Raw genomic sequence first — 15,662 nt, 5'->3', positions numbered from 1 at the left:
TCTCTCTCTCTCTCTCTCTCTCTCTCTCTCTCTCTCTCTCTCTTTCTCTCTCTCCCTCTCTCTCTCCCTCTCTCCCTCCCTCCCTCCCTCCCCTTTTCCTTGCTTCCACTCTTTCCTATTTGTAAGTAAACTACCATTAAAGCCATTCTGACTTGAGTCTTTCATTTGGAATTCTGTAATCAATTCCTGGCGACCAAACTCTTAAATATTCAGCCCAACCATAATTTTACCCTTAACACTAAAGAGACCAATATCAATATATTGGAAACTCATAAGCCAATTTCATTTTTAAAAGCCACAAAGAACATGGAAGGTACAACAGCAATTCTAAAAATAACAAATATTCATACAATACTTTGAGAGGAACCCACGAAGGAAGGTTCCACTTCATGGTCAGATGATATTTAGGGTCCAGAGAGAAAAGCAGCAGGGCCCCCAGAGCTTAGAAAGCAACAGGAGGGTAGATGTTCTCCAGCCAATGACCACTGGGAAGGAGGTAGGAGACCCAAAGGTTGGAGTGGAATGGGACTCCACTCCAGCACAGGAAGAAGAAGCAATGGGTGGGGCAGGGCCTAGACAAGAGTGGGACCTGGGAAATGGAGGTTGGGGCACAATGGAGAAGGGCTCCCCACGGTCCCCCTGGCAGCTGGGTGGGACTAAAGCAGAGGAGGGCAGGTCCCTGATTCCCTGTGGCTGCTCCTGCTGATTCATCTGCTTGCCAGGGCACTTACTACATTATATCTCATAATAAGTTTATAGCACCATTGGTATTCCTAGACTATAAACCCAGGAGATCAGATGCTGCAACTTAGCTGAACTTTTCATTTGGCTACAGAGCCCAGCACTCTATCTATAGCCGGTTCTTGATAAGCATTTGGGGGGATGAACATATATTCTGACTCTCTGTACAAAAATGAGGAGGAAATTCAGAACCAAGCTAAGAGAAAATACGCAATATGGAGATTAGCGATTGGCATACATTTTACATACACTCAAAAGCTGACTCCTTGAGATTTAGTTACTGCCATGGTCACAGACAGGAAACAAGCTTTTGCACACTGCATCTTGGTGTGAAACTGGTCATACCCAAATGTGTACCCTCACATTCCCACATTACTAAGTTTCAGGTTATTAAGCAACAGGGATTGCCAGCTGCCACGCTTTGGACTGGTAACGCTGTCCCTCAGCTTTCTACCATAGGCCAAGGACACCCAATGGAAGATAAGCGTGTCTCCAAGCTTTACAAAATTTCTGGATTGGGGAATCTTCTTGTACTTACCTTATCAAGTTTGAGTTCCAGTTCGGCCACATCTCCTTCCACCTCTTCTAAAGCCGCCCTGAAGGAATCAGAGAAAGCACTTAATGATGAGGCCTTCACTCCCCGACCCACATCAATTGTGATTCCTGGACTCATACCAAGGCCTTCCTGAGCCAGCCGAAGCTATCACAATGCTACGGAGGAAGCTCTTGGTAACAAAGCTTGCTGGGATGCTAGAAAGTTCATGTCCAGGCCAGGCAGGGAGGTCAGAAGGATGATCTGACAAATGGTATCATGGTTCTGTATAGCCCAATCCCTGCCAGAAAAGGGGCCAACAAGCCCAGGTAACTGGGGGGGGAGGACACGGTAGCCAAATGCTGACCCTGACCCAGGACATTCTTATCACTGTCTTTCTGTTCCTTTCCCGCTTGGCCCAGAAATAGGACCTCCTTGCCATAGGAAGCTCCTGGGGAGGAAACTTCCTCCACCAAAGCAGGTTGACTTCTAAGCATAAAACTAGAAATGTGAGGAATTCAACCTCTTCAACAATAGTTCATTTATCAGTCGACAAAAGCAACACTGACTGAAAGAGAAAAGAGCCCCTTTTGCTGCTCTGGGCAGAGAGCTGTGTCAATATTCTTTATCACAGAGCGCGGACCTCCCGTGGCTTTAAGAGGCCGAGTCATCTGGTCTCCTGGCTACCTCTTGGTTGAGGGACAGAGAGAAAAGAAGGAGGAAGGAGAAGACACTAAAGCAGAAATGGGACAATGAACCTCTCAACAAAGCTGAATGAATGGTAGATGAATTGATGAGCTAATATGCTAAATCAATACAGACACTGGAACCGAGAACAGTAATGACAAACTTTCTACTAGAAAAGTCACATCTCTACTTGGAAAAAACCTACACAGTAATTCTTACTCTCTAATCATTTGTTCTGAGAGAGCAAAAAAGCCCTTTTCTCACCTGGAGGAAAACCGTTTGTCATTTTGCACATTCTTTTTCTCCATACTCACTTTAATGTGCAAGCTGCAGCTGTTTACTAAGCTTGTGTCATAATACAGGACCAGGCCACGTCACCTAGCAGAAAGCTCCTCAGGCAGAGAACAGGCCTGTCTGGAAATCTGGGTTCCAGGCCCCTATTTGTTCAGGACAATGTAGCAAAAAGGCTCAATTAGAACTTTCCCCGGAAACAACAAAGTGACAGAACACCACAGGAGAAAGTCAGCGTGACCCCACAGGTCATCACTACGAGTCATTATTAGCAGGCTGAAACCCAGGCCTGGGACATGGTGGAGCTTATTCCAAAGAAGCTGGATACGGAAAAGAGGAGGAAGGAGGAATTAAATAATCCGAAGGAATATCCATGTGAGGAAATGTAGGGATGGGAGCAGGAAAAGAGCAATGGATGATAAGTGTCAACAAAGAGAAACATTTTTGTCGCTGGCGTTCTGGTTCTCTTATGTCCTGCCTGGACATGAGGTCAAGAAGTACCAGAAGTCCCAAAGACTTCCAAAAATGGAGGGAGAAATGGGAGATGGGAGCCAACTCTACTCTACATAAATAACAGGCATTGGAATGGGGAGGGGGGGGGGACACACCACTCCCTCCCAGATCTGGTTCATACAGGAGGAGTGGAAAGCTGGGTCCAGTCTCATGGGTGCATACACGCATCCTAGATTAGAAGAGAGCAGACTTCGATAGGTTCACAGAAAAGCTAGACTAGACTAGACTACTATGGGGGGATTAAAGTTCCACAGGTTAAGTAACCTGAGGAAAGACTGAGAACTCTCAAAAATAAAATTCTGAACACAGAAGAAAAACAATTCTGATTACGAAGAAAAGCACAAATTATCTGAAGAGGCACAAGTGGATGCCCAAAGAATTCAACAACTGAGGTTTTACAAGCTACATGCAGAAGATGGAAGGAAAAGTGCTAACAGGATGAACCTAAAGTTGGCCTGGTTCGTCTAAATGTCTAAAAGTTCTCAACATCGGAAAGAGCTGAGACTGACTAGGAAAACTAAGGATGAAGAAAATGGGATCAGCTGAAGACTGTGAAGTCAACCTGAAATCTGAAGACCCCAGCTTTGCCCGTCCCCTGACAACTCACCCTAAGGAAGTCCCAGACTCACCCATTTCAGACTGAACAATAGACCTGAAAGTACTAGATGATCCCAGCTTAGGTGGGGCTGCCACACCTAATCACCTAGGACTAAGTACCCTTTTAGTCCTAGAGGTTTCCCCACTGGATCTGAGATCCTTCCCAAGACCAATGCCTGTGCAGGAACCATCCTTTTAGTATCCTTTGTAGTAGACTCTCCCTGTAGTAGAGCCCAGCCTCTGGCTCTGGCCTCTTATATAAGATTCCTTTGTTCTACTGTTCTTTGGAGAATCTTCTAGCACACTGATCCTCCCAGAGACACTGTCCCCAGAGTCCTAGGGCTTGACTCTGTAGTTTGGGGCACACTTGGCTCTCTTGATTCAAGACTTGGTTTTTCTGACTACTTTCGTAGTTCTGTGTTTTTCCAGGTTGGCAGCGAGTATTATACAACTGACTTGAGGAACATACTCTGGCAGCTATAGGGAGAAGGGATGGGTGGAGGGCCAAGTAAGGTACTATCAAAGACCAGGATGAGGGAAGTGTCCACTGACATGGTGCTGCTGCTGTTTAAGTGGAGAGAAGGGGCTGGGCAAAAGAGACATTATGGAAGTACAACCAGATGTGAAAGGAGTGTGAAGGAGAGGGAGGGAGGGGAAGTGAAGGTTAGGTGGCAAAGCGGAGAGCCTGGGGAATTGGAGAGGGCAGTGCTCTGTATGGAGAGTGGGATGTCAAGCCTGGGGGAGGAAAGTTCATAAAATGAACAAACAGCCATGAGTCACCGGGGCCACTACACTTACTATACCTGCAAGGAAAATCATCTGAGTGAGGAAGTCTGTTGGAAAGACAGATGAACACTTTTCTCCATTCATTTCAAACTTCTCTGGCTTCATCAGGGTGGGGAGGGTTGTAGGAATAAGTCAGGGATAGTCCTAGTGATTTCTAATCGAAGCTTAGTGAGTCACCACCACACTGCTCTGCATCACAGTCCATGTGCCAGAATTAGATCCCAAAGTCCCTTAACAAGCCACTTTGGAAAAAACTGAAAAGTAGAAGGAAAGCTAGGGGCAACTGCAACATCTTGCATTTTGTACTCTAAAACAGAGAGTCTGAGCTTGTTTTTTAAGAGAGAGCTGCCTCGTGCCTTAGAGAGCAGGCCCAAGCCTGAAAATCTGGGTTGAAAACAGTCTTCTCTAAACTGAATCATGTTTTACATACCAAAGAGATTCTTTTGCTAAGGTGATCAATCGATCTATTAAATTGGGGAACAAACAAACCACCACTAAAAATATCCCAAGTCCTAGGACACAAGGATTTGTCTGGCATTCTAGTCCCTCAGAAACATACTGCCTCCTTTACTCACTTAATTTAAGAAACATCAGAGATCAAAGAAAGAGCAAAAGGAAGATGGGAAGAAACTCTACAATATCTCATGAATTTATGCAGCCAAAAGGGGTCCATTTTCCTACTGCAAGAGGAAAACACCAACATTTTCAGCACTTTTGACTGTACATGTCCAGGAGCACCTTCCCAAAATGCTCTTCTGCAGGCAAAGCATAGTCACTATTTCTACACACCCTGGTCTTTTAGCACTAAGTCCCAATTCAATGCAATCCTCAGAGTGGCCCTAGAGACATGAAAACATTTTTTCTTGGACTAACACCATCACAGCTCCAATAGTAAAGCTCATTAGTTCCCCAAAACCGAACAATGGATTCCAAGTTTCAATGGCAGCAGTCTCTTTTAAGAGGGCCCTTTCCCTTTATTCTCAGAAGTCTTTAAGAACTAAGGTGTCAGTTCTCTTTTCAAAATAATGCCTAGGAAACCTTCTCTACACTCTCCCTCTAGCTTCAGCCTGAGGTCACTGCTTACTTCATCCATGGAAGAGGCACAAAAGAGGAGGGATGAGGCCTAGAAGAGCCTGAGTCCCCTCCAGTTCTAAAATCCTGGGATTCCAAGCCTCCAGGATCACCATCCTATACAAAAGGGTCAGGAAATAGCATCTGGGTGATTTTTCTAAAACAGGAATCTCCCAGTCCCTTCATCTCTCACCAAAAAGCTTTTCCTTGGCCAGATCTTGCTTATCTTAGGCATCAATAAAAGTTCTCCAACCAATGTCTCTACTCAACAGCTAAAAAGTATGAAAAAGAAAGGGAAACAACTTGAATGGTTTTCTAATTCACTGAATTGTGTGGGGAAAGGCTTTGCTCTCTATCTATACTTAGACATTTTTGAATGAGAACTGTGAAAAAAGAAAAACTTTCCTATTGTTTTCTTTAAAAAAAAAAAAGGGGGGGGGGAGGGCAGCTGGGTGGCTCAGTGGATGGAGAGCCAGGCCTAGAGATGGCAGGTTCTAGGTTCAAATCCGGCCTCAGACACTTCCCAGCTGTGTGACCCTGGGCAAGTCACTTGACCCCCATTGCCTACCCTTACCTCTCTTCTGCCTTGGAACCAATACCCAGTATTGATTCCAAGATGGAAGGTAAGGGTTTCTATTTAAAAAAAAAAATTTTAAATAAAAAAAAAATACTTCTATGTACAAAGAGGAACAGAGCAGAGAAGTTTGTAAACTCTTGCCCTTCTTATCCCTACCCTCACTCCATCCAGTGCAAAGCCACAAAGAGTCAGAAGAAAAGGGTACTAGGGGAGGGGGATACAAGTCACATGGCTCAGTGTTATCAAGTCTAGCTGGAGCTCTTAAAAAGCCTTCAAAAGATGTACTGGCTGACCCTGTGTCAACTGTATTTTTGGGGACCTCCAAGTTTGCCTCTGTCCCTGGAGAACTTGCCTTAATGGAAGTCCCAGACTGACCTAGTCTCTGACTGAACGATAAATCTTTTTTTTTTTTAAACCCTTAACTTCTATGTATTGGCATCTAAGTGGAAGAGTGGTAAGGGTGGGCAATGGAAGTCAAGTGACTTGTCCAGGGTCACACAGCTGGGAAGTGTCTGAGGCCGGATTTGAACCTAGGACCTCCAGTCTCTAGGCCTGATTCTCAATCCACTGAGCTACCTAAATGATCCCAGTTTAGGTGGGATTAGTAAATAATCAAATTTAAATACTCTTTTTGTCCTAGAAGTCCTCTCCCAGGTAGCCCAGCTCCTGGCTGGAATCTTCCTTTTGTATCCATTGTAAAGCATCAGCCCCTACCTGATGATCCAACCCAAGACTCCTCATTTCCTTGTGTCCATTGTAAAGCTCATCAATCATACTTCCCTGCCCCTTATTCTCCCAAAAGGTATATAAGACCCCAAGTTCTATTACTCTTTGGAGAATCCTCTTTGGTGCTGATTCTCCCAGAGACACTGGCCCAGAGCTTTGGCTCTGTGTGGGATTTAGCACTTGGCTCTGTGGTTGTCTCTTATCCTGATTAAAGATCTGGTTTTTCTGACTACTGTAGTGGTTCTGTTTTACCAAGCTGACACCTGGCTTGGGGGGAAGGGGGGAGTAGTTCCCGTATTACCCTTGCCCTAGTTGTAGTGGGCTTACAACTTCATGTTGTAGGGTACAGCCAATGTTGTGGGGTACGATGGTGAACCCCTGGGTTCAGGAAAGATACCTTTTGCAAGAATGCAAAACTCCGGAACACATGGGCTGATGGGGGTATTATCGGGGATGTAGATGCTAAACGATAACTCTAGTCCAACTATCAATGATATGGAATTAGGTCTTGATCAATGATACGTGTAAAACCCAGTGGAGTTGTCAGCTACAGGGGTAAGCGTGGGAGGATTTGGGGGAGAACGAAAGATCATGAAACATGGAACTATGGGAAAATATTCAAAAAAAAGAAAAAAGTGCTTTAATAAATATTGCTTGTACTTTGAAAAAGAGAGAGAGAGAGAGAGAGAGAGAGAGAGAGAGAGAGAACACACAAGACTCAGAAACTTAGCTTAAAAGTAAAAAGAGGATTTATTAGTAAGATAGAATTATTGGCCAGCAAGACAGCATGAGTGGAACAACCCTGGGGGGTTGCTCCCAGACTGCTTCAGTTCAGGGGGTTTTATATTCTTTACAACAGTGAGTACATGATGCTGTGTCATGGTGTGGGGTGATTCTAGAGCAGGGGTCGGCAACGTATGGCTCTTTCTGCAGGAGCCATAAAGTCCATTTTTTTTCAGGCGCTGTTACAGGAGCGGCACTGGGAGCACTGTACTGTTCTCACGAAATTACATTTTTAAAAAATGTGGCGTTTATGGCTCTCACGGCCAAAAAGGTTGCCAACCCCTGCTCTAGAGTGTAAACACTCAGGCATTTGGTGGGGTGTTTGGTCATCTGACCAGGGTCTGCCTGAAGACCCTCACAGTTTAGGGAATAGATGGATGCCTGAGATAAAACCGGATGGTATCAAGGTGTAGCCTGGAGGTGCAGCTCTATATCCATCTCAAACTAAAGATGATAATAATCTCAGGGTCTTATAGAAACTATGAGATGTTCTTGGGTTAGGAGTCACAAAAACAGAAAGGAACAAAGGAATTTCCCTGTTTACAGTTTGCCTGAGTTAAGGGGTACAATGAGAGAGAGAGAGAAAGGAGCGCGCGCGCGCGCGCATGTGTGTGTGTGTGTGTGTGTGTGTGTGTGTGTGTGTGTGTGTGTTTTTCTCTGAACAGCTTCTCTGGGAGGAACAAAAGGGAGCTGTTCCTAACAACAATCACTGCAGGCAAGCAGAAGATCCCAACTCCTCCACCCCAGTTTTCCAGCCCCCTCCCTTTTATGTGGTGTCCTCCCCATCAGAATGGAAGCTCCTTAATTAAGGACAGGGCCTTCCTTGCTTCCTTCTATCTATTAGCATAATGTATGGCCCACAGTAAGCATTTAACACTTGCTCTATTATAAAATGCAATAATAATAATAGCAGCAACAGTGAGTGGAACTTGAAGGTTAGGGCCACACCTTACAAATGTTATCTTGTATGATCCTTACACCAATCTGGGGAGAGAAGGAGAAATCTGTTTCCTCATTTTACAGATAGAGAAACTAAGTTGACTCACATGACTTGCCCACTTAACTATGCTACTAATGGTGTCTGAAGCAGAATTTGAACTCAGTTTTTTAAGTTGACAACTGGGGTTTAAGTTTGCCCCCGTCCAGGTCCCCTGAGAACTGCACTGACAGAAGTCCCAGACTCACCCATTTCAGACTGAACAATAGACCTGAAAGTACTTGATGATCCCAGCTTAGGTGGGGCTACCACACCTAATCACATGTTAAGTACCCTTTTAGTCCTAGAATTTTCCCCCATTGGATCAGAGATCCTTCCCAAGAAGACCAATACCTGTGCAGGAACCATCCTTTAGTATCCATTGTAGTAGACCCTCCCTGTAGTAGAGCCCAGCCTCTGGCTCCAGCCTCTTTCACAAGGCTGCTTACAACCTGTCAGTGGAGCTTGGATGCCCTGCATTTCCCAAAAGCTATGGAAGATCCCTTTGCTCTATTATTCTTTGGAGAATCATCTAGCTTGGTGATTCTCCCAGAGATCTTGTCCCCAAAGCCCCAGGGTTCCACTGTGTAGCATTTGGCACTTGGTTCTGGAATGGTGGCAGCAGATTATTAGGTACTTCTCTCCTGATTAAAGATTGGGTTCTGTTGACTACTCTAGTAGTTCTCTGTTCTTCCAGGTTGAAGAGACCCAGCAATCTACCCACTGCCCCACCTTATTGCCTCTGTTACCAAAACATACACCTTTTCTTTTACTGGTTAACAATTGAAATATATCCAAAATCAGGGGGCAGCTGGGTTGCTCAGTGGATGGAGAGCCAGGTCTAGAGACGGGAGGTCCTGGGTTCAAATCTGACCTCAGACACTTCCCAGCTGTATGACCCTGGGCAAGTCACTTGACCCCCATTGCCCACCCTTACCACTCTTCTGCCTTGGAACCGATACACAGTATTGACTCTAAGATGGAAGGTAAGGGTTTAAAAAAAAAATATCCAAAATCCATTTACTGGTCCCTGAAAATCTTACCTCTGACAATCCAAACCCTAAAGTAGAGATGCTAAAAGAGGAAGCAGAAACTGGAGGAATTCCATGTGAGCTGGAATGATCTCCAGGAATTGATGAAGAGTGAAAGGAGCAGATCCAGGAGAACATTGTACACAGAGACGGATACACTTGGTACAATCAAACATAACAGACTCCTCTTCTAGCAGCAACACAAGGATCCAGAGCAAGGCTGAGGGGCTTATTAGAAAGAAACTGGCCACATTCAGAGAAAGAACTGTGGGAGGAGAAACACAGAAGAACAAAACAACTGCTTGAACACATGGGCTCATGGGGATATTATTGGGGATGAAGACACTAAATGATAACTCTAGTCCAATTATCAATAATATGGAATTAGGCCTTGATCAACAATACATGTAAAACCCAGTGGAATTGTGCATCGGCTAAGGGGAGTTAGGGGGGTTTGGAGGAGAGAGAAAGAACATGAAACAAAAGTATGGGAAAATATTCAAATTAAAAATTAATAAAAACAAACAAAATTAAAAGAGGAAATAGAAAAATTATTGTGGAAATGTTAAAGCAACAGTTTTTTCACTCTGAGTCAACATGGGAAGGATCAGTCCAGCCCAGCCCAGCCCAGCACCACCCATCCCACTAGACAGGTGAGGACCCAGCCCAGCACTCCCCTGCCCTTCCCAGGCCAGGCCCTCTCCACTAGAGCAGGCCTCTCTCCCCTTTGTTTGTTTGTTTTTTAAATAACCCTTACCTTCCACCTTAAAATGAATAAAAGCACTAGGGGCTAGGCAATGGGGGTTAAGCACACACCTTTGAAGTGTCCGAGGCCACATTTGAACCCAGGATCTGGCTCTCGATCCACTGAGCCACCTGCCTACCCAGGGGTTTCAAGTCCTTCCTCTGGCAGACCAAGGGCCAAGAGCTTCAAAGCAGCTAAGCTGTACCAAATTTCAGTGGGAGAAGGGGCTTCCTGCCCCAAACCAATAAACTCCCAGGACCAGTCCAAAGGAAAGAAGAGGCATTCTGAACAGCAAATGCTCGTGAAGACACAAGTCAAGGAGAGCGTAAAGGTCTTCTCCTCAGAATCTGCCCCTGGCCACAGATTAATAAACAAGCACACTGGGGTCTCTTCATCCTATAAGGTTCTAGGAATTGTTAGCCCCATTTTAAAGCTAAGGCAATGCAGAAGCAGAGTTAAGAACTCCCTCTGCCTTGTGATCACACAGTGCCACAGAAGGGACTGAAATATGGGACTCCCCAAGTCCAACCCTGCCTCTCTCCACAGCTTTCATAACCAACAAACACAAGGAGTCAGAACAAAGGCAAGAAAGAAGCGGTTAAGGCTGGAATGAAATTATAATGGGAAGGGCAGATGGATCAAAAGAAAATGAAGGAAACCTGACAGTTTTGAGCTGGAAGACCAGGAGCTAGCAGACCTCGCCAACAAAGGGCAGGAGCGCTGAATGAAATGGGGGCAGGCAGCTGTGCTGGGAGAAGGATCTCGATACACTTTTCAGACCTCGTGATTTTACAAGGTTTATGAGCAGGACCCAAAGGAAGAGAAATCCAAGTGCTTAATACACACAGTTTAGGCACTGAAGACTGGCCTGTCTACTTCTAGGGCAACATGAATTTGCACAAGTGAATTAATTAGCACATGAAACTTAATCAAATAATTAGTAGCCCTGGATAACATTAAACAAAACTCCCTCTCTGTAGCCTCCTTCTAAGTTGTGCCAGGCCCCATAAAAGGAAATCCTAGTGGCTACGTAGCTGCCAATCCTTTCTACACAGGCAAGATGTAGCCGAGGGGTGGTGGCTAAAGTGCTGGCTCAGGTGTCGGGAAGCCCAGGCTTCATTCCTCCCTCTGAGGCTCAGCTGGGTGACAAAGCCCTGTCTGCCTGCCTTCAGGGCTCACAGTTAGAGCTGGAAGGAGCCCAGGAGCCCTCTAGTTCACCCCTCAACTTATAGATTAGGACACTGAAGCCCAAGGAGCTGATATGACTTGTCCAAGATCACAAAGGTAATGAGTTTCAGGGAAGAGACGGAAGAAAGAGGCTGCATCTACTTTTCTTATTACCCTCTAAGGAAACAAAATTCCCCAGCAGGTTAAGCTCTTACATACGATACGGCCCTCTCTACAATCCCCTTCCGACTTTATAAAAAGTGGCTCAATAGCAATCCTCCTCTGTGGCAACATGGGGGTCTCTCATCTCCAGTTTGACTATGGAAGTTACTCAGAAAAAAGGATCAACTTTACCCAAGATTCACTTCCCAGGAACCTTGGAGATAATGAAAAGGGCTGAATGGAACCAGCCCAGGATGAAAAGCTGCTGGTAAGAATTCAGTGAGCAGGACTGAGAGGTGTCCTTCACTTGGGAGGTTTGGTGATCTTCACTGAAAAAAATCTAAGGCTCCTGCACGTTGTAAAATCACAAGTGTGACCCCCTAGAAACTCCTTAACTGTCCAGAGGGTACAGAGAAGCGAGTCACTGTCTCTCTGGCCGTCTCTTTCTCTCACCTCCTTTGGGGTTTGCTCAAGTGATTGCTCAACTTGGCACTGAAAGCCCCACCAACCCCCATCTGGTTCCAATAACCATCCCAGGCTTGCTTCACATTAGGTTCTGAGAATTAGTTCAGTAAGCTAGTTTGTGGAGGGAGGGCACAAACAGAAGCTGGTGCTGGGGGCAGCTAGGTGTCTCAGTGGATAGAGAGCCAGGCCTGGAGATGGAAGGTTCTGGGTTCAAATGTGACCTCAGACATTTCCTAGCTATGTGACCCTAGACAGGTCACTAAACCCCATTGCCTAACTTTTATCATGCTTCTGCCTTGGAGTGGATGGTATCAATTCTAAGACAGAAGGAGGGGGAGGAGAAGGAAGAGGGGGAAGAGGAGGAGAAGGAGAAGAAGAAACTGGTGCTAGGGAAGATGGAGTGCACATAGGTATGCAGGAGGCCGGTCACTGTGAAGACCTGAGGAAGGAAAGGGGAGGCCTCTGTATGTACAAGGAGACCAGCTGGAGAGAGATCACCTAGGAGAATACTAGAAAGGCAGGAAAGTGGGGAAGAACCTGGCTGTGGAGAGCATTAAGTGTCAAATTTGTGCATGTCCGAAGTGAGCCTGGAGGCAGCAGGAGGTCACTCAAGCTGACTGAGTCAGAAAAGGGACAGGGTGGAAGTTTTTCAGAAAAGAACCTTCTACATCCTGAGCTGTCCCACAAAAGCTGGCTCCATCATGACACTGAAAGTGAGCAGGGAAAAGGCTACAGCAGGCCAAGGAACAAGCCACAGTGGTGTGAGAACCTCAGCATTGCGACATCACCCCCCAAACTACACCAACAGCATCGCTGGGCCTGGAATACAAAATAAACAGGAAACTGCTGGAAAACCTACAAATATAATTCCAACCATAAGCCTCAATACTGAAAAACAGGATTTCCATGACCCACACTCCAGACTTTTAAGAATATGATTTGAAAAACAATCTGGTTCTTCTAGTAATCTGCTGAGAGTCGAGTAAAGCTACTCAATATTCATTCTTCTCCAACCCAAGTAAAAATGGTACTAAACCCAAATGATGAGCGATACTCCTGGCCTAACAGAGCAGAGATCCAGGCAAAAGGAATTATTTACTCCTTTGGATGAAATGAGCCCACTGGATTCTCACTTGGGCAGGCTAGCTTCCGTCCCTAACAGCCAAATCCTACAATCCGGAAGTGAGAGGCAGAGGTGAGAAGGGAGAGCATTTCAGGCATGGGGCACAGGTGAGACAAAGGCATGGAGATCGGAGATGGGCACTGTGTGTGAGAAACAGCTGAAAGGCCAGTTGGCCTGGACACGAGTGGAGGCTCAGATGGATGGCTTGCAGGACTTTAAACCCTCAACGGTCAAGTCACCAAGCATTTGGTCAGCCCCTACTATATATAGGCCAGGCACTGTGCTATCTCTGTGCTGGGGATAAAAAGAAAGGTCTCAAGGAAGGCGCTCCCAGTCTAACAGGCGTGATAGCAGGCAAACAGCTCAATCCAAACAAAATCTAACTAGGATACACTGGGTTAATCTCCAAGGAAAGTCTTCTCACAAAAGGAAGCCAGGCAAGGCAGAGTGTGGAGGAAGGGGGGGGGGGGAGCCACTAGCAGGCAATGGAAACGCCTGCCTGAAGATGGAATGTCCTGGGAGAGGAAAAGACAAGACAGGAATCTGTCACTGGCCCATGGAGGATATGAAGGGGAAAGATGCAAGAAGATTGGAAAGGTAGCCGTGGCCAGGAAATCGAATATAGGACTCTGAAAAGACAAGAAGGATTTTGTATTTCATTGTGCAGCTACCCGGGAGCCACAGCACTGTATTATAATATGGAAAGGGGGGAAAGGCAGGCGAGCTTTAGCTGGATAGAGGCTGGATTAGCCTGGGGAAGAACTTGAGGCAGGAGACCAACTAGCAACTCATTGCCAAGGTCCAGGGATGGGGAGATGAGGGCTTGCATCAAGCTGGTAGCCGTTTAAGTGAAGAAAAAGAGACAGTGAGAAGGCGAAGTTGGTAACACTTCCAAAATAAAGAGTGAGGGGCTGAGGAAGAATCTAAGTGGTCGACTTGGATGACTGGGGGGATGGCGATGTCTATGCAGGAAGAGGGGAGCTCTGCTGAGCTCTAGATGTCTTTGGGACGTTCAGTAGGCAGGTGGCCTGGAAATCAAAAGAGAGGTCATTAATGGCTGGAGAAACAGATCTGGGAATAGCGTGCAAGGGGATGATGGCTGAATCCATGGAAGCTGATGAAATCACAAGTGAAAAGAGGCAAGAAGGGAAAGAAGGTCTGGGACAGAGCAAGGAAGACAGGCATGGGTAGGTAATGGGCAAGACTGGACAGCCAAGGAGACAGAAGGAGCTGTCAGACAAGAAGACCAGAAGGGCTTCACAAGAGCCCAAAGAGAAGAGGGTACGGAAGAGAAAAGGGTGATCGGCCATATCAAGGCTGCCCACAAGTCAAGAGGAATGAGAAGAGAGGGCAAGGGCCACTGGATTTGTCCATTAAGAGATCACTGGCAACTCTGGAGATAGCAGTTTGGGTGGAATGCCGAGGATGAAGTCAGACTAGAGAGGGAGAGAAAAGGAGGCACCAATTCCAGACAGTCTTCCTATAAGGTTTTGCCACACAAAGGGGGGGCCGTGTGGAATGAGAGCTAATGTTGTTAGACAGCAGGGTGATTTTTGAGGATGGAGGAGACACAGACACGTATGTAGGCATCAGAGAAGAGGCTAATTTGCCAAGAGAGCAGGGTGATGCTAGAGGGGGAACTCTGCTGGAGAAGACAGATGTGATCCTCCAAGCAACACAGAATCTCTTGGATGTACTGAGTAGAAGAGAGCTGATCAATCTGCACTGTAGAAAAATCGCTGGCTGCCATGTGGAGGATGGACTGTAAAGGGCACACTTTGGGCAGAAAGGTCCAGAGGAGTCTACTGCAGTGGTCCAGAAGAGAGGTAATAAGGGCCTGAGCTATGGCAGTGGCAGTGTGAGGACTGGGCAGGGCTCAGAGTGACTGATGTCATGAAGGCATCAGGAGCATAGTCGGCCCTGCTCGGATCAAATATGGAGGGCGCTTGTTCAGTTCTGGCTGCACATTTTGTGAGGGGCAGACACAGATTCTGTCTGGTTTACTCACATGCTCAACTTCGTAAAAGGGAAGACTAGAGGGAACAGGAAAGATATTTGAAGCAATCGTTTAAAAAAGGGATTTCATTTGTTCTGCTTCACCCAAAGGGCAAAAACAGGAGCAATTTGGGTGAGTCAAGTCACGGAATGCCAAGTAAGCATATTCTCTACCCAAGCACCAGACATACCAGGAAAGCCAGAAAGTCAAGCCCTGTCCTATGCTGCAGGTAAACTAGTGGGGCACAAAATATAAAGAGAAGTGGGGAGGGGAGGCAGGGCCAGGGAGGTCTCTTGGAGTTTGGAACTCAGCCAAAGCTAGAAAAAACTATATCACCCCAATTCTGTATACTACAGTACACAGAAAAAGAGCTGACTCCAGAAGGAAGATCCTCTGGGGAAGGCCTACAATTCCCTCCTATGTGGGAAGCACCAGCTCAGAACTGTATGTGACCCTGGGCAAGAGCAACTGCCAACTGGCAGGGCAGGTGCTGCCCTGTTCTGCTGGAGGAAGTTCCCTCTTTGCAAGTTCCCTGGGCCAATAAAATCCCAAATCCAATCTCCCAAAAGAAAAACAAAGGGAGACAATGTTGGAAGCTCCTTCAGGTCAGAGACAAATGTCTTCCATCACAGTTTTAACAAGATGCTGCCTCTGCCCTCTACCTAAACAAACGTTCTAGACTGACAAAAGTCT

At 46.2% G+C, this 15,662-nt stretch overlaps 1 protein-coding gene across 1 annotated transcript in view; it reads right to left on the bottom strand.

The window, feature by feature from the left end:
- The window catches only part of ACAP2 (ArfGAP with coiled-coil, ankyrin repeat and PH domains 2), a 127,274-nt gene that overhangs the window by 69,213 nt on the left and 42,399 nt on the right, over positions 1 to 15,662 (bottom strand). The window contains exon 6 of the mRNA XM_044669497.1: positions 1,280 to 1,337. Within this exon, the coding sequence (XP_044525432.1) occupies positions 1,280 to 1,337 (58 nt within the window). The remainder of the gene's footprint in view (positions 1 to 1,279; positions 1,338 to 15,662) is intronic.

Source organism: Gracilinanus agilis, chromosome 3 (assembly GCF_016433145.1).
Source record: "Gracilinanus agilis isolate LMUSP501 chromosome 3, AgileGrace, whole genome shotgun sequence".
In the NCBI taxonomy this organism is placed as follows: Eukaryota; Metazoa; Chordata; class Mammalia; order Didelphimorphia; family Didelphidae; genus Gracilinanus; species Gracilinanus agilis.
This window is presented reverse-complemented; position numbering and strand designations above follow the sequence as displayed.